We start from the raw sequence: 22514 nt of genomic DNA, 5'->3' as shown, positions 1-22514 counted from the left end.
CCACTTTAAGCCTACCCATGTCGTCGGAAGCCTTCAGTATCCGTGTTTCCTAACTGGTCCAGGCCTCATGAGGTACCACCGGGCCCAGGTGTGTTGGATACCCCCTCCAGCGGCCTGCCTCATGGCCTCAGGTAGGAAATATTTCGGCCACCGCCCGCCCCGTCAAAGACAAGAACTGGAGTCACTGGGCGCCCATCCCACGTCAGTCGGTGGTGACCCCTCCATCCTCGGCCTCCTGCGCGCTCTCCCACTTCCAGGTCGGCTTGCTCCCGTCCCGTCCTTTCACTCGCTCACAGCACATCGCCTGAGACATGGACCTATTGGATGCCCTGGATGAATGAGACTTTCAATTACCTACCTTACCACCTACCTATTCACCACACATTACCTCAAGGTACGCTAGGTGTCTTATAAAGCCTGATGAATGATTGGGGTGTGTCTCTTCTATTAGATGAGGTGGTGCATGCTTCACCGACAATGTCCTGCATCTCTGCCCTGCCTGACATCAGTGTGTAAGCCTGTAAGGTAAATGCCCTGAGATGAATCACCAAGGTACATGGAAGCCCGCGGATGAAGCACCTCCCGCATCTCAGTGAATTGTCAGTGCCTTGGGGGTCCCTTACCTCAACCATGAACCCCAAACCTCCTCCCAGTCAATCACCAAAGAATTCCAATCACCCACTGTACTCCGTCCCGGCGTCCCTTTCCCCCCCCCCTCCCCGCTAAAAAGTCTGGTGAACAAGCTGCCTCCACCTTTTACCTCAAGTGCCAACCTGGTAGTGGCTTTCCCGAGAAAGAAAAAAATTCATTCACAAAAAAAAAACTCGGGCCTCAGATTTTATTCCTGGGTCCTTTTTCTCCTCCCCTCCCACAACCACACATATCCTCTCTTCCTCTCTCTATCCCTCTCCTCCACAAACCTTGCCCTACCGGTATCCTTGTGGTCATTCTTCCTCTGTTCACTCGTCCTGTTCGGCCGACACCTTTCTGTTCGCCAATTTTTCAATAGCGGACATTTCGTACACGACCGGCGAGACCCTTCAGGCCAACAATCAAGCCCTCCTCCAATCGAAGCCTTGCGTTACCGTCCTCCACGTTTTCTTTGGATCGCCGCAGCCCGAGCATCTCCGGAGCGTCTCGCCTCGCTTGTCCCTTCGCAACCCAAAAAAAAAAAAAAAACACTTCGTTGACGTGCCCTCAACCCACCTTCCCCTCTTCGGTTACGAGGAACACAGCTTCCACCGCACCTCAGATCATCTCGCTCGCGCACCCGATTCTACTGATTCGTCAGTCCTCGCGTGCCTTCGTCCTAAGCTCGTTCCCGCACTCGCCCGAAATTTCTAGCCACCTTCCGGCTTCACTGGACCAGCAGCACCTGCTCGTCCCGACATCCTTGCGTTTGCCTCAATCTTTTACGACTTCTGACGACGTCAACCGGCACCTGATCCCTTCTACGGCACCTCAGGCCGCCGACCGACTCATTCTTCCGGACCACGCGGAGAGGTTTGGTTCGCCCTCTCCGGTCTGTCTCCGACTCAGGAGTTGCTGGTAAACCTCGGTTTACCCAACAGCAGGATACACAACAGCCCGTTCGCGGCTACTACCTCAGGGCCTGGCAGGATTAGATCTGTTGATCATCTTCCCTGGTCCCTTTATACCCCAATAGTCTTTCGAGGCATGCCTATTTCTGCATCAGACCTAGCATCAGACACGATGGCTACTGCATTTTCTTACGCTCAAGCCGCCAAGGGTCAGGCGGCCACAACACCCGCGGCCCAGACCACCGAGAACGGCAAGGACTCCGCGAGCTCAGTAAACGGTGAACAACCGGGTGCCGAGCCCAACACTGTCAAGAGCACCGACCCCGCTGACGACGAGTCCTCGAGAAATACCCCTCTCAAGGCTCAACTGGCTGCCAAGCAGGACGTTTCCTCTGCCCAAGCAGAAGCCAACAGTACGAACACACCATCTGCCGCCGCTTCCGTCACCGACTCTCGACGCGATGACGAGGAGGCCGTTACCGAAGCCTCTGCCCGCCGAAGTGAGAAGAGCGTGAGGTCGGCAAGCGCATCCACTCGCGTGACCGACGAGGCCGAGCCGAAGAAGGGCTCTAGGAAGCCGAGAAAAGGCAAGGCCGGGAAGGAATCAAGCGACGATGCCAAGAAGGAGAAGGCAGCAGAGCAGGAGAAGGAGGAGCCCAAGATCGAGCTCGTCGAGGCGCCGCTCCCTTCGGTCAACATCTGGACCCAGCGCAAGGAGACACAGGCTCACAAGACCTCTGTCACCTTGCCCACCGCAAATGGTGCTGCCAGTGCGTCCGCCCCAGTTGACACCTGGCCCAACAGCCAGGAGTCCAAGAAGAACAAGAAGGCCGTTGAGGGTGCTGAAGCCACCAACGGCGCTCCTGCTGCCAGCAAGTCTCAGCGCAAGGCCGGCGATGGTGATGCCGCCGCCAGAAGAAACGGTGCTCGCGGCTCAAGGGTTATCGAGAGAGATAGCCGTCTTACCGAGGTCCCTCCCCCTGTTGGCGATGTCCACTCATGGCCTACGCCTGAGACGGCGGTCAAGGAGATTGTCAAGGAGGAGAAGCGCAAGCCTTCCGAGAAGGTTGAACGGGTAGAGGCCGAGGTCCAGGACGATGCTGGGGCCAAGGGACGTTCAAAGGACAAGTGGGAGCGTATGGACTTTGTCCCTACTGTCCAGTTCTCCACCCCCATGCCCTCAGTCAGAGGCTCTCGAGGAGGACGAGGTGCTGCTCGTGGTGGACGCGACGTTACTTCTCGTGGCGGTCACGGTGCTGCTGCTGCTGCTGCCTCTGCTGACAAGCCGGCCGGCACTGCTGCCCCTACCAAGGCAGGAAACGAAGCCCGTGACCGTACTCGCGACGGTAACGCTCCGGCCAGAGCCAACTCTCAACCCCCCGTTGCAAACAAGCGGGCCTCAATGGAAGTCTCGAACGGCAAGGAGCGCAAGCCCACGGCGCCCAACTCTGGCGAGCGCAACAAGGAGTCGCAGTCAAATGCCACCCATGTAAGTTTCTTCCTGCCTCGGTTGTCGTGCGATATCGTCTCCAACATATATACTGACCCATAAAGCAGGAGCAGGCCGGTCCTGTTAGAGAGAGAGGAGAAGGCCGCGGTGATAGGGGCCGGGGCGGATACAGAGGCCGCGGAGGCCACCCTGGAAACGTGCCCATGCACGCTCAGCAGTCTTCCTACATGTCTAACGGCAACTCCTTCGGCTCCCAAGGTCCCAGACAATACGCCAGCCCTCCCCTCCACCAGGGTGGCAGCTTCCAGCCCTCTTACGGCGGCTCGCAGTCCCGCGGTGGTCGCGGCGGTCGCGGCCAGCCGAATGGTTCCGGAGCGTTCCGCGGTGCTGGTGGCCCTTCCAACTCTGGCCGTATGCGTCAAGTTCAGACCAACATGAACCAGGTTACCTGGGATTACGGAGTCCCCATGACCCCGGGTTCGTACGCCGCTTTCTACGAGCAAACTAGACACATCATGATCCCTCAGATGGAGTACTACTTCTCCGTCGAGAACCTCCTGAAGGATACCTACTTGCGCAAGAACATGGACAGCCAGGGTTTCGTGCCTTTGGAGCTTGTTCTCGGTTTCCAAAGGGTTCGTTCGGTGGCTGATGCCCAGACCCTGCGCGCAATCATTGCCGAGTGCCCCCAGCTGGATTACGTTGTTGGCGACGATGGCATTGAGAGATTGAGATCTCGTACCCACTGGCAGAAGTTCGTCTACCCTAACATGGAGCTGCGCTTCGACGCTGCTCGCAACGAGGGACCCCAGTACTTTTACCCCCGTTCCCTCCACGCCGTCGCTCATTACGACCACGGCATGCTCGGCGACTACCCTGTCATCTCGCCGACCGCTGCCTACCCCAACGGTGCCGAAAACAGCTACGTCCCCTACCCTACCGAGGCTCAGAATGGACAGCCGAACGGCACTGTGAACGGCAACGCTGCCGAGACACAGCTTTCTGCTCAAGTCCCCGAGTTCCAGCCCGGCCCTGCATCCGAGCAAACGGCTGAGGCCTCGTCAGAGACCGAGAAGGCTCAACCCCTCGTCAATGGCTCTGCCCACACAGAGAGCGCTCCCTTGACAAACGGAAATCACGCCCAGCCTGCTGAAGCCCTCCAGTCCTAGTTGGACGAAGGCATTGTCGTGGGCTGTGGCAGCGAGGCGGCAGCATCAGGATGCGGTGACGACAGCAGCAACGTGTCGAGTCCTTCTCAACGCGCGCACCTGCTGATGCGTGTCCGAGGCGAGAAGTCGGTTGCCGAGTCGTACATCGACGACGTCCCGTACCCTGAATTTCGTCTGTGCGCGCTCTCCCAACGGCAAGACACTTTGGCCGGGGACATCCCCGGCGACATGATATCCCTTTATCGGTTCTGGTCTCATTTCTTGGCCCGGCATTTTGATTTGGAGATGTTTGAGGAGTTTCGGGCATATGCAGTGGCGGACGCCACGGGGGAGACCATCAATACAACTGGCCTCAAAAACTTGATTGCATACTATGAAGCGGTCTTACAAGAGGACAACGAACATCCTCTGGACAACCTGGAGTCTCTCTATGAAGAAGCGAAAAGGCTAGCCGCGACAGCCGAGATCCCTTGAGAGGTAGCATCTAGGTCGGTTACAATGACGAGGATGTTTTACGAATTGGGAAACTCTTGTTGGAATTACTTCGACAAACAAGCTGTGATGGACCTACCTAGGTTGCGGTCGCTCGATTCTCCATCTTGGGCAATGTCACTGAGCGCATTTTCCGAGTATCGTTGAATCTGCAACGTTTCCTTGGGGTCAGTCGGAACGAGACCGCAGCTATTGTCGTATTCGAAAGGTTGGAAAAGTTATCTGCTTCTTTCTCGCAAAAGGGGATGGACCGCAGAGAGAGACATGCTACCAGGTGGCTAGCGACATACCCATGGGAGGTTTGATTCGGAATTAATTGGGACGGGGGGAATAATCAGAGGCAAAAAGAATGAGGCACAGAGGAAAGCTTCGCCCCTCTTGCGTTTGAATGTGGAAGGCTTCGTCTTGAAGCAGCTTCGGACATGGGTTGATGAAAGTCTCTTCTCCGGCGTAACTCGGCATACAAGGTCCGAGAATGACTAGTCATTGGTTTCTACTTTCATTTGGCGGTATTCTCCTCATTATGGATGGATCTTGAGCTTCCTTCCTACTTCTCTCTCCCCTCGCCTCATTGCTAGACGAAGAAAAAAGTTTTCTTCCCTTTTTCCTTTTTTTATTTTTTTTATTACTGCACATAGTTCCTGCATGCTTTATTTGGGGGAAAAACACACAACAGGGAAATGAGGTGGGGAGGGTTATGGGCATGAAATGCATTCGAGCGGTCACAAGAAATTGGAGGCAATGGTTCATGGGTTCTACTAGACTTTCTCTTTCTTTCTTAACCTTCCTTCTTCGCTCTCATCAGCGCACACCGACACGGGGATTGGGGGAAAAGAAAGAGACGGCATCATCAGGCAAATCAGTCGAGCTGGTGCTGTATTGTATGAATAGGACCTCTTTAAAAATGAATAAATACGGAGTATTTGGCGTTCATGCTGGGTTACATCCAAGTCGCATTGTTGCCAGTGAAGTCATCATCGTGGGAGAGACGCAGTCTTTCTCTCTTGGGACTATGGAATACCGTTCTGAAGCTAGCCTGGAATCAGAGCTGTAATCACAGACATTGACTAGGAATCGCGAGTTAACTCTCGAGATGTTCGACTGAATGGGGTGGGTGGGTGAAGGGGCATCATGTTGCTCCTCGCCCCAGGCCACCTGGAGGATATGTCCAGCTTCAGCTTCTTGAACAACCACATACGACCATACCCATTGGAAAACTCGGGATCCCGTCCGCTCTCCCATAGATAAGCCAATGAGGGCCGGATTAGTAGTTGGGTCGGTGACGACCAGCGAATACCTGGTGTTGTATGTTTTTTTGCGATCTTTGTTGTTGTGGTGGTGGTGGTAAGAAGGAGGCGGATATCACGATGTTGCAGATGTGCTTGGGGACAGTGGCGTCTTGTCGGGGTGTCGCAAGTTCCAATCGCGCCGTAAAACGTGGAGCGGGGTAGATAGCTGGCTGCTTCCGAATTCCCGAGACACAAAAATTGTTTTGCTCCCATGGACATTGCTGTTTACTTTACTGCGGCGGCTTCTTCAAGGGTTCGAAGTTACTGGTGCGTGATCCTTTTTACGGGACTTGCGCAGTGAAAGTCAGCTATCGATGGCAACGTATCTCTACCCATCGATCGACCGGTAATTTATACTCGTATGCTAAAGTTTAGATTCCAATAAGAGTGATTATAGTCGCGCGAGTTTATCAGTCCTCGGTCTTGGTTGTTAGTTAGGCTCTTAGTGAGAGAAAACTTTCATGGGGAAGACAAAATACGATCATCCCGGAGTTCCCTCCCTGAGCGAACATACCATAGACTTCGGTGTTCCTAAAATAAGTGCTTCAAATTCTCGTCATGAAATGGCCATTGTCGATTTTCTTTTGGTAAACACAAGTAACGAAAGTCTCCCAACATGAAAGGCGCGGTATTCGTCCATGTTGAAGATGACAATCTCCTCCTTGAGAGACCTTGGGAAGAATGCTCAATGACTCGGTATACTCGAGATAGCCGATGAAAACCTCAATGGCCACCTTTCATAGTGAAAACAAGAGCTTTACTGTTCATCAGCCACGAGCTGTGTTGTGTGTCTGAGAAGTCTACGATGAGTTGGGTACCGGGAACATAACCCTCGTTATGCGCCACTGCTGCTGCGATGGGTGCCCAGTCATGTAGTCACGCGCCGGGCTCTATACCTTACTTTGCACGGGCAGGGAGGCAGCGAACGAAGCTCTATCAAGACAGCATCGGTATCACAAACATATCCACAGGTAGACATTCTCAAGAGACCATGAAGTGGAGTGGATTTTCGCCCGGCTTTGTCCTCGACTTTTTCGCCCTGTCCGCAGAAGCAGAAAAAAGACGGCGAAGCTGAATGGAACTAGAAGGTATTGTGGTAATCCACGGTGAAGTTGTGGGCAGTACACACTGCTCATCTGGACCAACGAGGCAAGCAATGAGGCAATACGACTGGTATTGACGGTTGGTTGGTGATGTTGTGGTGAAGGTGGCTGCGGTGGGCTGGATCAACCAGGAGGTGGATCAGGCAGCTGGTGCCTGGGGCACCAGCCACTGCCTCAGGTATCCACAGTCCCACAGAAGTGGACAAGATACGCTTTCGAAAGCAAGGTGGTGGAGACACATCTGACGGGAAGTCTCTTAGAGTCAGAAGCTTCACTCAGCTAGGGAGAAGACAAAGAGAAGAAGGCGGACTGTAGTCTCTGTGATCTCCGCCGGGCCCAGCGCTGACTTGTCCTCTGAGGCATCTCGCCGTTCACTCTAGACCCATTTCCTCGCTCATACAAATTTTGAAGCCGTGGGAGCCGGCAAAAGTACTCAGCCGCAAAGAAATAACAGGGCCGGAAGAGATCCGACAACCGGCCGTGAGACAACCAGGAGCTCAATATCAATACATGTACGGAGTCATACCTTGGGTAACGTTATCCATGAGCCACCGGGCTTGCGCTTGTCTCATCTTGCTCGACCATACTCAGAAAGCAGCATTTTCAACAACAGCCATGTAAGATACGTTGGGAAAGTCATGCCATATTACTCATTATTACATAACCATCCTCATCTATGTCCCACTATCTGCTGTTATAGTAGAATTAGGGACCAAGATGAGAATGCGATTAGACCGAAAAAGTCATTATCTACAAGTCTTCATGCCGTTTGCCTCATTATTTCGACCGTTTATTGCGTTTCACTCAACATGCGTTCACTCATCATCTCATCCCACTTAGAAGGCCATGATGAGACCGACAACACCAGCGGCAACAGCGGCGAGGCCGTGAACCATGGCGGTCGGGGCAGCGTTGGGGGCCTCAGTGGAGGAGGGTGCGGCAGAACCGGTAGCAGAGCCGGAGGCGTCAGTGGCGGAAGCGCCGCTGGACTCGGAGGCGGACTCGGAGGCACCGGTGGTACTGGGGAAGAGTGTCAGTATACATATACTCCCGATGAAGTGTGAAGGTGGGTAGGGGGTGGCAACTTACACAGCAGTTCCAGTAGCGGACTCGGACGCGGTGTTCACGACAGTGGAGGTGAAGGCACTACCGGCGGAGTCGGTTCCGGTGACGACGCTGGCGGAGAGCGTGGGCACGACGTCGGTGGTGATTGTGGTCGGGATGGGGGTGACAGTGGCGGAGATCTCGGTGGTGATGGTGCTGCCGTCCGAGTTGGTGGTGGTCACGGCGATGACGGTGGGCACGGGGGTGCCGGCCGGAGCGGCAGTGGGGCGAAGGCTCTCAATGGCGGACTCGAGGGCGCCGTACTGGCTGGTGTACTGAGTCGGGATAGCCGCGGCGAACCAGTCCGGGGTGCTGGTGGCCTTGAGGACGGAGTAGATGTAAGACTTGAGGTCGCCGGTGACGCTGGCGGCGCTGGCGGCGGAGCCGAAGGCCGAGGTCAGGGAGTCCCACTGGTCGGTGGGAATGTAGGCCGAGATGAGAGCATCGGCGGCGGCGGTGAAGGCCGGGGCGTCGGAGCTATGAGGGCAGTGTTAGTATGTGTTTGGCTAGCTCTGAGGCTCCCCCTTGGACTATCTCTTAGATCCCGAGCGGGAGGGGCTGTGTGTCTTACACTTGGCGCGCGTCGATGGGGTTGGCAAAGGCGAACTTGGCGGCAATGGCCAGAGGAATGATGGCAGACTTCATCTTGATGGCTTGTTGAGGGGGTATCTTTGCTCAAGTCTGAGGGGGTTGGGTATCACAGGTCTGTTGAGGACGAGGCGGCAGAAGGTCTTGCGAGGGGGAGGGTATCACTGGTCTGGCTGAAGCAAACAAAGGCGGATGGAAGGGAAAGAGAGTGAACTACGGGACACAGCTTCGGAGGGTGGAGGAATCACTTAAATAACAAGAACAAAAAGCCGCTGTGATGCAGTCAAGAGACAAATGACGCCGTACGCGGTGAAGCTGGCCCGGGTACGACAACGGAACCAGGCCAGAACGAATTGGGAACCCATGGCGACAGCGATGGTGGAAGCGAAAGCTAGGAATTGCGCGTTTGTTGCCCATTGTGAGGGGCGAGGAACAGGCGGGCCAGAAATCTTGGTGTTGGTCTTTTTTTTTTTTGTTTTTTGTTTTTTTTTCACAGACCCTGGTCTGTATTCCTTGGAAAGCGGAGGTTGGGTAGAGATGCTCGATGCTTCGAGGCCCTTGCAGCCGCAGTAGTAGCAGGCCAGAAGCAGCTCTGAAGCTGGGCAACCGGCAAAGCGGGCAAGGCGCGAACAGGGAACAAACAGACGAAAGCTGTCAACGGAGGAAGATCTGACGAACAAGCAGGAAAAGCAGGGCAGGAGTCAGGACAGAGAGCCATTCAGGCGTGACAGGCTGAAGTGAAGGCGAGGCCCCGGGCGGGATTGAGCTGGCGTGACGTTGACGGTTGACCCGGTTGCTTGCGTGTGTCATTGTGCGGTCGAATCAGGTCGCGGAGGATTTGCCTTGCACGACGTGAATGATTGCATCGAAATGGGTACGGATACTCCGTACTTCGTACACGGGTGATGGCATAGCGGTGTTGGCTCACTCGAGCAAGCAGAGGATCTGATTGGCACCAGGTTGCGTGTTTGCCGGCCTTGATCGTGGAATGGGGTTGTTGAGAACTTGGGAGGCTGGGGAAAAGTCGAGCAACCTGAGGATAGAATTACGAGGCTGAGCCGGGTAAGTATCCTGTTCATTATCTTGGCCGAATCCGTGCGACATTCGCGTTTGCTATGCTCGACTCGTTGATCTCTTCGGAGTCATCTCACCACCTTGGTAATTGAAGGTATAGGTACGAAGACCTTCGGATGACTCTGCAGTTTGGGTAGACTGGCATTTGTGCGAACTCTGGTGATGAGGATGCGATTCTCAAGAATCAGGTTACGGTGAAGAGATGCAAAGCGAGGTAGTGGAGGTGGAGGGATGTGGTTGGCGGGTAGCAGCCGTGGCCCCACCGTCTTGTACTGGGCAGCATCATTGGTCGACACCGTTTTCTCTGGACGAATCACACAATGCAATTTGTTGAGATGGGGACGGGAGGCAGGAACAAGGAATCCCCACTCACGGCCGGTACTCCCGTTTTCCGCCGTTGATCGAGGATGAGGTAATTTTCGGACCAGACGAAGCACGTGACGGGAATCAGAGTCCAGACTCCAGGGCCGGGCCACCACCGCCACGTATCCACTGTTCACGTGTGGCACTTTTCGATGCAGCGTGTGGCTGCGCCACGTAACCAGCCTCAGTACTCCGTAAAGAAGCAGGAAGAGTGCAACACTACCTACGTCACGGGCTCGAAGACCACCCTTGCCCTTCGGTGCAGGTTTCCAGGTTCCCCTCTTCGAGAGTTTGTCACCGCGGGGCATTCCATTCGCTCCACAGTCCACCTAAGATTCTCAGCCCAATCACCTCACCCACTCCGAATGTTCTACCTACGGATACTCGATCACTTCACTTCCATCTGCTTGTCATCCGCGACCACCTTAGTGTACCTATGTTTCCATCACTCCTATCTGAATGTGACCAGTAAGGTGCTTACAGATACCGAATGGGGTTTATTGCATTTTCGGTAACCACTTGCTGTTTCGAAACAAATGATATCATGCCGCAATTACGGCGAACTCCCAAAATACTTGCAACCTAGCTTCGATGTGATCAACCTGTTACCGAGAAGAACAAACATCGTGGACCTCGAGGCATTAAGAGAAAGGAAAAAAGAAACAAATATACAAGGATCCTCGATTTTAGTTGTGACAGACATACGAATAGTTGGGCATCACCTGGCTCAGTGGGAAATCAGAAATGGGTGTTTTTGCGGACTGACCGAGCACTCGGTGGCAGAGCCCCCCCTCATACCATTCCATTACCAGGTCCTGGGCCCCCTCATATCGGCGCTCGGCCAAGTGGAGGGCACACTATGGGAGGTAAGGCACGAGCGATTCCTGATGTCTCATTGGTCAAAATGCCTGTCGGTATGAGGTCATACTCCCTCCCACTGCTTCGTTGTCAACTCGTCCCTCCGTCTCTCTCCGCCTTCCAACTAAAAGCCTTCATTGAACCGGTACAACTCCCCCGGGCCCAAGGTCACAGGCACAGATTGCAGGCGTTGCATGCAAGCAAGCATGCCAACTGCATCGGAGGCCGCGCACATGCCTGCCATGCTCGTTCTTCTCGCGAACACCGTCTTTGCCATCTCTCGGAGTAAGAAACTGCACTGCTTGAAACCCGAACATCCGCTGCAAGTGCAACATCTTCAGAAAGGACTCCCAAAGTACCCCAAAGCCACCACCACACACATCCGTCACTTGCCTTGGCCTTTGGTCCTTGGTGCGCAGCGGCATCGGGTTTGTCGCAGGGAGCACCCGTCCTCTGATGCCACTTACGACAGCGCTAGCACAAGTCTCTAGGCGCACTAGATAGACAGCCTGGCCACTCGTCTTACTTTTTCTCGCTGCCCAGCCAATGTGAGAATGAGCAAATGGAAAATTGGACGACCCAAATAAGGGCACACTATTTTCGGTCAGACGTTGAGAGGGAGGGGGGCTTTACGGTATGTCCAAATGACTGACTCTTTTTGCCAGCGGCTTGTGTTGTGTAAATGGGCCATCTTTCGGATGAGAAAAAAAAAACAGGGTCCCATTATGTTCAAGAGCAGGTTTCAAAAGTACTTGTTCACGGTGATTCTGCAGGCAAGGTACTTTCGTATGTCCGTCACGAACATACCTTACCTTAGCATTCCCTTCCCTGGTTCCCGCACCCTCCGTTTCTGCTGCCGCTGCCGCTCTATTGCTGCATCTTTGGAAGCAACGCTGAGTCGTCGACATGTCGCATCCATGTCTTCGGACAGCCCAACCCTGTTCTGCCCTGCCCAGTCCAGGCCTGTGCAGGCTGTATCTGGCTGGCTTCTCTGCCTGAAGTGACCTCCCCGTCCCTGCCGTCTCTTTCCTTCCCATGCCTGATTGCCTTTGCCCTCCCGTCTTCTGGACCCTTGCCCATCCACTTTCTTCTAGCTAGCCCTGGCCCCCCCTGTCATCGCTCATCATCTCTTCCCCTCCTTCATTTCTTCCCGGGGCTTGCTGTCCTTCGTCTTTTTACCTTCAACAACTCATAAACATTTCAGCGTCTTCATCGAAAGATTTCAATCACATTGTAGTCTCGCCAGTTGAACTATCATCTCTGGCGGCACACTCGAGCCAAAACCCTGGCACTGTGTCACTTCACTCATACGACTTACATCATCCCCGCTTCAAATCGAAAATACCCACCGAGCCTGCTTGGCTCTTACGCCCACTCTCGTCAGCCGACATGAGTTACTACGAAGAGCCTCAGCGCACTCGTCGCTACGTGCGCGAGGAGCGTCGTGAGGAGAGAATCGATCCCCGTTATGCAGACGAAGGTTACCTCAAGGTTCACCAAACTCGCGAAATCATTCCTCGGGCCAGAGAGAACAGCGAACTCTCTATTGAAGAAGTCCGCCGCGACTTCCCCCCTCCTGGTTACAGAGATTCCCGTAGAACTCGCTCAGCAGAACCCGGCTACTACGATGACCCACGCTATGACGACCGGGACCGATACTACGATCGCGAATATGATCGTCGCAGCAGAAAAGCTGGCAGCCTTGTCTACGCCGAAGAGGAGAGGTCCCGTAAGCGCGTCATCAACCAACAAGAGAAGATTCTCGCCGCTGTGGCCGGTGCGGCTCTGGCATTTGGCGGCAAGGAGCTTTACGACAGAAAGGAAGCCAAAGAACATCGCGGCGAAGTCGAAAGAAACTACCTGACTTCTGCGGCGCTGGGAGCAGCCGGAGCCCTCGCTGGGTACCAGGGTGCAGAGTACTACGGCAAGCGCAAGGAAAAGGAGGAGGACAAGTCCACCTATGTCATGCATCGCGGCCGTGACGGTCGAGTCACCGAGTACTACTCCGACGAGGAGGGAGACAGGGAGAAGAAGGGCCACAAGTCTTTCTTGGAGAACGCTCTCGCAGCCTCTGGTCTGGGAGTTGCAGTCAAGGCTCTCACAGGCGCCAGTGGTGGGGATGACCGGCGTAGCGACACCAGAAGCCGCCGAGGCAGCCCCGACTCGAGATCCTCTCGGTCCAAGTCTCGAGGACCCGGAAATGAAGCCGCTAGCAAGATGCAGAAGGCTGCTATGGCTTCATTGATTGCTGGGGCCACCGAGGCTTTCCGTGTTGCCAAAGAACCTGGTGGCTGGAAGGGCGAGAAGACAAAGCGCATCATTACTGCCGCTGCCGGTGCGGCCACCATTGATGCCGCACAAGGTGGCGAGAAGCAGAGCAAGTTGGGCTTGGCCGAGTCTGTCATCGGTGGTCTGGTCGGTAACCGAGTCATCAACGGATCTAAGCGCAACATCGAGGAGGACCGCCGTACCGGACGAAGCCGGTCAAGGTCGCGCGCCCGCTCTGACGGCGGAGGCGGCGGACCGGGCTTGGCTGCTCTGGCAACTGCCGGTCTTGGTGCCTTTGGCGCAAAGAAGGCAATCGAGAACGTCCGGTCCCGAAGCCGTGGACGCAGTGCCGACTCTTACGACAGCCGGGCTTCTAGCCGCGATGGTCGCGACAAACCCCGCGCACGAAGCAGAAGCCGCAGTGTTGTCGACTCTGCACGAAAGAGACTAGCCAAGATTGGCATTGGCAGCAACCCGGAAGAAAAGGAAAGAGAGAAGTACGGCCGAGATGATTACTACGACGACGACCGCAGCTCGCGACGTGGTGGCGTCACTAGAAAATACTCTGATGAATATGACGATGGCTACGACCGGGGTTCTACACGTGGTGGACGTGACGCATACGACGATGACAGATCGTCATACACGAGCCGGCGCCGAGACCGCTCTCGCCGCAGGGGAGGAAAATCGGACGCCAGCTCCGAGTCGGATCTTGGAGACTCGGACGATGATGCGAAGCGCGCAAGGAAAATGAGAGGTAAGCAAGTCATCACAACCGGCCTAGCGGCCGTTGCCACCATTCACGCGGCACATGGGGTCTATCAAAGTATGGAGAAACGCAATTCAAGGCAGAAGGCCGTGAAGGAAGGGCGACTCAGCCCAGAGGAGGCGAAAAAGCTCAAAACGAAGGCGCTCGTGCAAGACGCCGCCTCTGTTGGAATTGCTGCTCTCGGTATCAAGGGTGCCTGGTCTGAGCTCAAGGAAGCCAAAGAGATGACACACGAATGCAAGGAATTCCAACATGAGAAGGAAATCCGACATCAAAAGCGACTTCAGCGCCAGAAGAGGCTCACCGACGGCTCTGGTGGTCGAAGAAGTAGGGCTGATGACTGGAATCATTCTGGCTCTCCGCGAGGAGAGCGGTATGATTACGGCTCAACTTACTACGACGATAACCCATACTCTGCCGGGCGCCTGCCTGCACCTCCTGTCGGTTATGACGACAGGAGATACAGAGACTGAGAGGTCGGGACGAGAGCACTTCAGTCCTGAACAGCGATGCGTAGGATGGTCTTTGTTAGCTCTCTCGGGAGTTTCTAAGACCGTGTCCTCGCTCACACAGGCTGTCTGCCTCATTCTGTCCTCCATCCCTCAGTTTCTTTTACGACCTATAATGCCTGTATAGACACACGACGTTACGACAATTTTTTTTTTTTTTTTGCAAATCATCTTTCAGCCACATTTATATCTGTTTTCAAACAAAATCGGGAAAGATTCGGAAGACTAAGGGGATGTGGGAGTGGCGTTCCACACGTTCCACGACGGCCCTCGACGGGCGCCACCTTGCATTGCGTTTACTCAGATAGATGGATTCCCTTTTCCCCTTTGTTGCCAATCTACACGCATTCTTCTCTTGTACACGAACCCTAACTGATTCTAATTGGATTGTGACAGACCAACGCCGCCGTTATTAATCGGCCTGCGCCGCCATCAAAAAAACCAGATGCATCGCCACTGGTCGAGCCGTTGTCGTCGGCCCCTGCGGATGACAGTAGTACCAAATGGAGGGAATCGCAGCATGCAGCTCAGACAAAAGGGGCAAACGATGGAGCCGAGATCGAGGCTGATCGCCAGGGCCTGATTGGAACCAACTGTTTTTGTTCGATTTAAGCAATGAAGGGAGAGAGGGAGGAGATGTCTGGCCACCACATGGCCCCGGGGCTCGCAGTGGTTGAAGCAGCCAAGCGGACCCCGATGAGAAGGGACCCCTGTTCCTGAGACAGAACGGACATTTTTCGCTAGCGCGGGAATGGACAAGCGGCGGTGAGAGAAGGCGGCTACCATTTGGAAAGATTGGGGAATAGACGGGAAGGGAGGGGTGGCATATGCGGGATGATGATATTTGACGGAAAAGACGGCTCTATGGGTTTTTAGTACTCGGGAGTCGGGCCAGAGCACAACTTCAACATCATCGAGATACTGCGATGCATTCACTGGTCCCTCCCCTTCCCTCAACAATCGCTATCACGCGATATCTTCTGGTCTTTTGGTTTCACAATTTCCTACTTAGATGGGAGGATGGGCACTTTGTTTTTACGATACTCGACTGGTTATGTAGTTTCCGATTTTATGAGTATGAGATATGATGACCGTTGCGCCCTCTTCTCCCCCATTCCATTATCTTGACTTTGGCTGGGTGCCCTTTTGCGACTGAACACTGTCGCTTTGTAATACCTACTGTGTGATACACACAACAGAAGATCCCCCGGCAAAAGCGGTCGGGTCCGAAACAGCCCACGCTTCTGCCACTCTTACCATGTCTCCGGCAGTGCTCAGTGCCCAGAGCTGCAGCCATCCCGCGAGTAATCGCCTTGCTCTGTTGTGTGAGGGGGTTGTGTGACAAGCGCATACCTTGCCTTACCGAGAACGTAGTTTGGGGCTGGCTTCCTCCTTGGTTTCTCTCTGGCACATTAGAAAAACGAGAGGCAAGTGGGAGGGAAGATGTTCCAGACTTTCCCCCCCCCCCCCCCCCCTCCCTCATCCTGTCATGTCTGCTGGTATTCTGGGAGCCAGCTCTGCCAACTTTTTTTTGGTGTTCTTTTGAACGTTTTGATGTGCCCTACTACTTCGGTCTCGGTCAAGTTGGGAGATGCATCATGCGGGCAGAACTGGGAGGTGGTGGGCTTGGGGGGGGGGGGTGGCGGGGTACACATGGGCAGACGTCGGCACCGTTCGTCGGCTGATGTTCTGCTGTTCAGCCTGTTCTACATGAAATGGGGAAAGATTATGGTGGAATTCGATCCGATCAAGTCAGTGCCCGTCAATCAATGTCAAACTGCCGTGGACATAACAGACGGCGGCCTACACTACACTACACTCCATTAGCACGGATAGCGTGCGTGGGTGCGTGCTACCTGGCTCTTCGTTATCGACGGCGTCGAAGGTGTCGTGGAAAAGGGTGGTGGCGGGTGACAGGCGGCTGAGCAATCAAAATGATATGACATCATTGTACATTCCGCCGCATTATTTTTCCCTGGATTTCTCTTTTCCTCTGCCCCTCCTCCCACCTTGACCTAGGTAGCCCCTCCCTTCGCGCCTGCAGTCGCTATTGGTGAAGTATCGTCAGACAGATGACTGGTCTGACATGTTCTATCCGCCGCCATCTCGATGATGGGCAAGCCTCCGAATTCACGCGGTCTCTGATTTTGCACTAATTACCGTGTGTAAGTGCTTGTTGGTTGGGTTGGGTGCGAAACTTGTACGTTACGCGTCTGGGCAAGGAATAGGTAGACCTGAAGTCTGAAGAAGGGGGGGAAAAGAGAAAGAGTCTCGACTCTCGCGTGGAATAAGGTTCGCCGGCTCTCCCATCCGGCGGTAGCTTCAGATGACTGGGTACCCGGGACGCCCCATGGCGAGACAATGGTAATAAGATGAGACACGATTTGGGCCGAACTCTTTTTTTTATGCTGGGTAGGGCAACTCAAATTTAATTGAAGTTTTTTGATAATGGTGGTTGCTAGGAGCATAGAATTACAAAAATAACGACACCGTCTTGTCTCTGACGGAAGGGGGGGTAATATCCCAATTTTTCAACTTTATGCCGCAGCATCTCCTTCCTGCTGCTTCCAGGCCTGCGCCATGGCCAACAGATTCGACAGGTTCTGCGTCTGCTTGTCGTCGGCGGGGAAGACATAGTCGATATACTCCTCGAAGCTGTCGTCCTCCAAGCGCCTTCTGCGCTTCGTCTTGCGCGGCATCAGCTTCTGCACATTCTCGATATCGTCGTCACCGCCGTGTATCCTCTCGAATGACAACCACGCGTTGAGCAGCGTGACCGTCTCTTCCTTGAGCTCCTTGTCACGCATGCTCTTGTGCGCGCGCTCAAACACCTTGCGCGCCCTCGTCTTGGCTTCCTTGCTGATCGGTGCTTCCTCTTCTGCCTCTTCCTCCTCCTCGGGTATGTTGAGCTCAAAGTGGGCGTAGCTGATCCAGACCTTGACGTGATCCGTCTTCTCGAGGAGGCGCTCGTAGAGCTCCCTTGTCCGCTCGTACTCTTCCTCCTCTTCCTCAAAGTCGATGTAGGCCTTCCAGAGCAACTCGGGCATATCGAGAACCGGCTGGCTCACAGCCAGCTCGAAGATGGCTCGGGTCCGCTCCAAGTCGTCGAGACCACGCTCGAGCTCGGCGAACTTGATCCACGTCTGGCAGTTGGAGGCATTCCACTCAATGTGCTTTTCGTAGAGTGTTCGGCAGCGCAAAAACTCAAAGAGCTTCAGTTCCAGCTCAATGTAGCCCCTGAATAGCTTGTCCTTCGGGCACATGCCGATAGCCTGGCCCAGGGTCTTGCGAGCCGCCGTCAGCTCACCCTGCCGAATCTCGAATTGCGCCTTGAGCAGCCAGACCTTGGCAAAGGTGAATTTCTTGTGGGGTATCAGCTCCAGGCAAACCTTGTAGATTTGCCTTGCTCGCTCCGTGTCCTTTGCCTGCAGCTCCTCAAAGATGGCGTAGTTGATCCAGAGGTAGATGTACCGTCTCCAGAACCTCTTCTCTTGCGCCGGTGGTACTTGCGATACTGCCCTTTCGTAGATGTCGCGGATTCTGTCGAGATCGCCAGCGGTTTCCTCCAGCCGTGTGTAGTCGAACCATGTATCGTAGTTCTTCGGGTTCTCCTTGACTTGCGCTTCGTAGTAAACACGGCGTTTTGAGAGCACGACATCCTCGACGCCATCCTTGTCTCCAAACTGCTTCTCAAACGTCGTGTAAGCCTTGTGGAGGATCATCGATCTAGAGCGAGGAAGGCGATCCAGCGCATACTTGAAAATCGCCCTCGCTCTTTCGTACTCCTTCAACTTCGCCTCGTACCGCGCATAAGCAATGAAGAGCTTCTCATCCACGAATTCGTCACCCAGCTCTTCTATCGCAGTACCAAACACATCGCGCACCATGTCGCTGGTGCCAAATTCCTCCTCAAACTTGGCCCATTTGATCCAGTTTCGAGGTTCCGGGTGGACGAGGGTGAATGCTCTGAAGATATCCCTGGCTCGGTCGAACTCATTGTATCTCTTTTCCAGCTTGATGTATGCGCTCCACGCAGCTTCATCAGGCTGCCATTGCATCCAACGGTCAAATACTTGGCGGGTTCCGGGAACATTACCCAGCATCTCCTCCATGTACACATATTTGTACCAAAGTTTATCAACACGAGGTAGTCGTGTGACGGCCCTGTCGAGAAGATTTCGCGCATGGTTGATATTTCGGCATTTCACTGCAACGAAGTTAGCTGTCTGTCTCGTCATTTGGTATTGGGGATGGATTCCATACTCTCTGACTCGATGTATCTGATCCACAACTTGATCTCGTTGGGGTGCACATCGAGCGCGCGCTCAAAGATTGATCTTGCGCGCGCGAATTCCTTCTGCTCAAGCTCCCAGTCCGCATATCGCATCCAGTTGTTGAGGTTGACTCTGTTGCGTCGCACATAGTCCTCGAATTCTCGTCGTTTTCGGCCCTGGAATTCATGAAGCTCCTCTAGATCGGCAAACCGCTGGGTAGGTGCTTGAAGGGCGACTTCTTGCCGGTCGACAGCCTCTCGGAGAAGTTGCTCGGCAGAGATCTGAACAGGCGCGGCGGCCTTGTTCTTGACCTTCGGGGGCCCTCGTGATGCCTCCATGGTGTCGAGGGGCGGAACGGAGTCGAAGTCGGTTGGATTCGGGAAAACGTGCGAAATCGCGTGTGATTGGCGTCGCTAGACGTTATGGTGATCGAGAGTCGCTTTTTAGGGGTATTAAGACGTTGAGTCGCGTCAACTCGTTGTCCAATTGATGATGTTCTGCCTTGGTCGCAAACGACGATTCCCAGGCCCAAGGCTGAAGCGTGGTTGGAAAAACGCAGCTCTTATCAGCACCAGCCACTCCGATAACGAGCTTCTGTGGCTTGGACCCACCCGTCGCGCCAAAACTTCCGTAGCCTCGCGAGGCTTCCATAACTTTATATCTTTCTAACCTACCAACTTCGTCACGCCGTCTTCCTATAGCAGGCGATTTACCATCGAAACGCCACCTCGAGCGACCGGAAAAATGGCGACTCTCGCAGACGAGCTTCTCAACGATTTCGAGGACTCTGGCTCGGAAGCAGAGGAGACTCAGCAAGACAATGATCCCCTAGGACTTGATCATGCGCCCGAAGCGAGCGGTCGCAAAGCATCGGGCGGCATGGATCTGGACGATGACCAGAGCGAACCCGAGGATCAAGATGAAGAAATGGGTGGAACACCAAAGGGCGCTGTTGATCCTGTCGAAGATGCAGAGGATACAAAGGCAAAGGTCGAAAAGATGCAGCTGGGTGGCGTCAACGATGTTCGCAGCGTCGCCAGTCTCATGTCAAGTTTGGAGCCGGTACTAGAGGTATGTGACACACCTGAAAACACGACTGACTTGATGGAAGCTGTGTTTACATCGTCTCTTGGGAGAACTAGCTCTAACATCGTCACTCGAACGCTACAGAAAATCGCACACTACCAGTCGCAACCGACCCCTACAGAACTGCTCGGCAACATCGAAGACCATCCCGAATACCACCTTCTGACACAATCGAACAGTCTTTCGACTCTCATCGACAGCGAAATCGTTCTAGTGCACAAATATATCCGAGACCACTACTCAATACGATTCCCAGAACTCGAAACGCTCATCACCAACCCGCTGGAGTATGCGAAGGTCGTGGCGATTTTGGGCAATGGTCCGCTTGACTCAGAGAACATCAAGAAGCTTCAGCACTCAACGGACAATGTCCTTCAAGCTTCGCTGAAGTCTGTCCTCGATGGACCATCCCTCATGATCGTAACAGTTGAGGCTACGACAACGAAGGGCAGAGACATGTCGCAAGAAGAACTGGAGCGTGTATACAGGGCCTGCGAGATGGTCATCTCCTTGGACAAGGCGAAGAAGACCTTGACGGGGTATGTCCAGTCGCGCATGAACCTCTTCGCGCCGAATTTGACTGCTATGATCGGTTCACTTACGGCTGCCCAACTGCTGAACGCCGCCGGTGGCCTTACTGGTCTATCAAAGACACCCTCGTGTAACATTGCAGCGTGGGGTTCGAAGAAAGGGGCTGGTGCCGCAGGCTTGGCTACGAATATCGGCGTCAGGCAGCAGGGTTTCCTCTACCATTCACCCATCATTCAAGGCATTCCCAACGATCTCAAAAGACAGGCCATGCGCATCGTATCGGCCAAGCTCCTGCTCGCGGCCCGCGTGGACAGAATTCACTCCAGCGCCGACGGCTCGACGGGCGAGGATCTCAAGGAGCAGTGCCTCACAAGACTCGAGAAGCTCACGGAACCGCCTCCGAACAAGGGACCCAGAGCTCTGCCGGTACCAGACGACAAGCCTTCCCGCAAACGTGGTGGCAGAAGGGCAAGGAAGGCCAAGGAGGCTACGGCCATGACGGAAATGCGCAAGGCTCAGAACAGAATGGCCTTTGGCAAGGAGGAGCGCGAGGTCGGCTACGGCACAGGGGAGACCACGGTCGGTATGGGTATGATTGGGCAGGGCAATGAAGGCAGAATTCGCAACCTCCAAGTCGATCAACGCACGAGGGCCAAGCTCGGCCAGAAGAACAAGGGCTGGGGCGGCGCAACGCCCATGGGCGGAGCGGCGTCCTCGCTCAAGGGTTTTGGACAATCAGCAAACTCCAACATTGACCTACGCGGCAAGGGCCTGAGGACGTCAGGTGTTGGCACGTCACTGGGCGCGGGAGCGGGCACGGCATCCTCGTTGGCCTTTACGCCGGTACAGGGTCTGGAGCTCGTCGACCCCAAGGTCCAGGCTGAACTCAGTCGCAAGCGAAAGGCTGAGGAGGACCGGTGGTTCAAGGGTGGCACATTCACGCAGGTTGCCAGCTCGTCCAATGATGGCTTCAAAAAGCCTGCCTTGCCCCCCAGTAAGAGGGTCGATACCGGCGCCGGCAAGATGGGACCTCCACCTCCGAGGAGCGGCTGAGTGAGCCCAGCCTGCCTTGCCTACGTGATTGTGGCAAGGGGAGGAGGAGGTTCACGGTATCAAGCAGGGATTTAAGAGTTTAGGAGAGCAAAGTCTACGAAGCATATCTCTTACCCGAAAAGTTAGCCCCGACAGACGAAAAGGAAAAGGAGGGGGAGGGGTGGTTGTTTCCAGGTTGTTAAACGGGTTCCGCGGCTGAGCAAAGACGAAGTGATCACTCGGCCGATGGGAAACGGCGTGCGGCGTTTTAGGGGTGGTCGTCCATTTTTCGAGTCATCGAATCAGTAGTAGGTAGCATACCATTAAGGCATTCTAGGGCGGGATCATGGAAACGAGTCGAAATTTTACCATTGCTCAACTTTGCGATGCTGTGCTTTACAAAGGGGAGAAGAGTGAGGGGTCAATGATGGTCCAGGTGTATGTTTGTCCGTTCCTCACGAGCCTATGATTGCCGGCGCATTGCCGTTTCTACGTTTGTCGGCAGTTCTTCATCTCAGCTCCTCTGTGCGTGTGTGTGTGTGTGTGTGTGTTATGAAGGAAAATAAAACTTGAGACGGACTAGAACAAGATGTAGATTGGAAATTCGCATGTCACGTATGTAATAGCCCAATGGCCGTGTCGATCAAACGTCTTTTTTTGGTGTCAGTTCTCTCACTCTCTCAGTAATTAAGCCGACGGCCATGTGGTTTTGAAATCCATCTCCCCGTCGTCTCCCCGTGTGCTATATCCCCTTTACCAAAACGCCAACGTTTTGTTCCTTTTTGTAGTTCTTCTTCTTCTTTTACCTTCCCGTCGCCAAAAAAAAAGGATGATTTTGCAAAGACGTCTTTGCGGTTCATGCCAAAATAAAATTCTGAGCTCCTTTGAAACACGTTTGCTTGGGGTTGGGGGCCTTACCCGCCCAATCTTCATGACCCTTTGGTTCGAGGGCGAACCAGTCGATCATCATCCGTGCCTTGAAGGATAACGTGCTTGGGCAGCGTGGCAGCGTTT

General features: G+C 54.3%; 6 protein-coding genes across 6 annotated transcripts; 3 read left to right on the top strand and 3 right to left on the bottom strand.

Moving 5' to 3' along the window:
* Window positions 1–1713: 1713 nt before the first annotated feature.
* BDP81DRAFT_448273 (uncharacterized protein) lies at window positions 1714–4160 on the top strand (the record flags this gene model as incomplete). Its single annotated transcript, XM_060592275.1, has 2 exons — window positions 1714–3030; window positions 3099–4160. 2 exons carry the CDS (start codon window positions 1714–1716, stop codon window positions 4158–4160), a joined length of 2379 nt encoding a protein of 792 aa, XP_060446794.1.
* Window positions 4161–7880: 3720 nt separating this feature from the next.
* Window positions 7881–8793, bottom strand: BDP81DRAFT_392808 (uncharacterized protein; the record flags this gene model as incomplete). Its single annotated transcript, XM_060587753.1, has 3 exons — window positions 7881–8064; window positions 8134–8625; window positions 8720–8793. The coding sequence occupies 3 exons, from the start codon at window positions 8791–8793 to the stop codon at window positions 7881–7883; spliced, it is 750 nt and encodes a 249-aa protein (XP_060446793.1).
* Window positions 8794–9191: 398 nt separating this feature from the next.
* Window positions 9192–10034, bottom strand: BDP81DRAFT_424395 (uncharacterized protein). The gene has a single exon (XM_060590132.1). It carries the CDS (start codon window positions 9813–9815, stop codon window positions 9543–9545), a length of 273 nt encoding a protein of 90 aa, XP_060446792.1. The 5' UTR covers window positions 9816–10034; the 3' UTR covers window positions 9192–9542.
* Window positions 10035–12420: 2386 nt separating this feature from the next.
* On the top strand, window positions 12421–14541 carry BDP81DRAFT_448271 (uncharacterized protein; the record flags this gene model as incomplete). The annotated part of the gene is made up of 1 exon (XM_060592274.1): window positions 12421–14541. One exon carries the CDS (start codon window positions 12421–12423, stop codon window positions 14539–14541), a length of 2121 nt encoding a protein of 706 aa, XP_060446791.1.
* A 2573-nt stretch (window positions 14542–17114) lies between these two features.
* Window positions 17115–19189, bottom strand: BDP81DRAFT_448270 (uncharacterized protein; the record flags this gene model as incomplete). Its single annotated transcript, XM_060592273.1, has 2 exons — window positions 17115–18784; window positions 18841–19189. The coding sequence occupies 2 exons, from the start codon at window positions 19187–19189 to the stop codon at window positions 17115–17117; spliced, it is 2019 nt and encodes a 672-aa protein (XP_060446790.1).
* Window positions 19190–19595: 406 nt separating this feature from the next.
* On the top strand, window positions 19596–21521 carry BDP81DRAFT_316211 (Prp31 C terminal domain-containing protein; the record flags this gene model as incomplete). The annotated part of the gene is made up of 2 exons (XM_060584158.1): window positions 19596–19922; window positions 20022–21521. The coding sequence occupies 2 exons, from the start codon at window positions 19596–19598 to the stop codon at window positions 21519–21521; spliced, it is 1827 nt and encodes a 608-aa protein (XP_060446789.1).
* Window positions 21522–22514: the final 993 nt, after the last annotated feature.

This window comes from Colletotrichum phormii, assembly GCF_030913505.1.
Source record: "Colletotrichum phormii strain CBS 102054 chromosome Unknown BDP81scaffold_7, whole genome shotgun sequence".
NCBI lineage: Eukaryota > Fungi > Ascomycota > Sordariomycetes > Glomerellales > Glomerellaceae > Colletotrichum > Colletotrichum phormii.
This window is presented reverse-complemented; position numbering and strand designations above follow the sequence as displayed.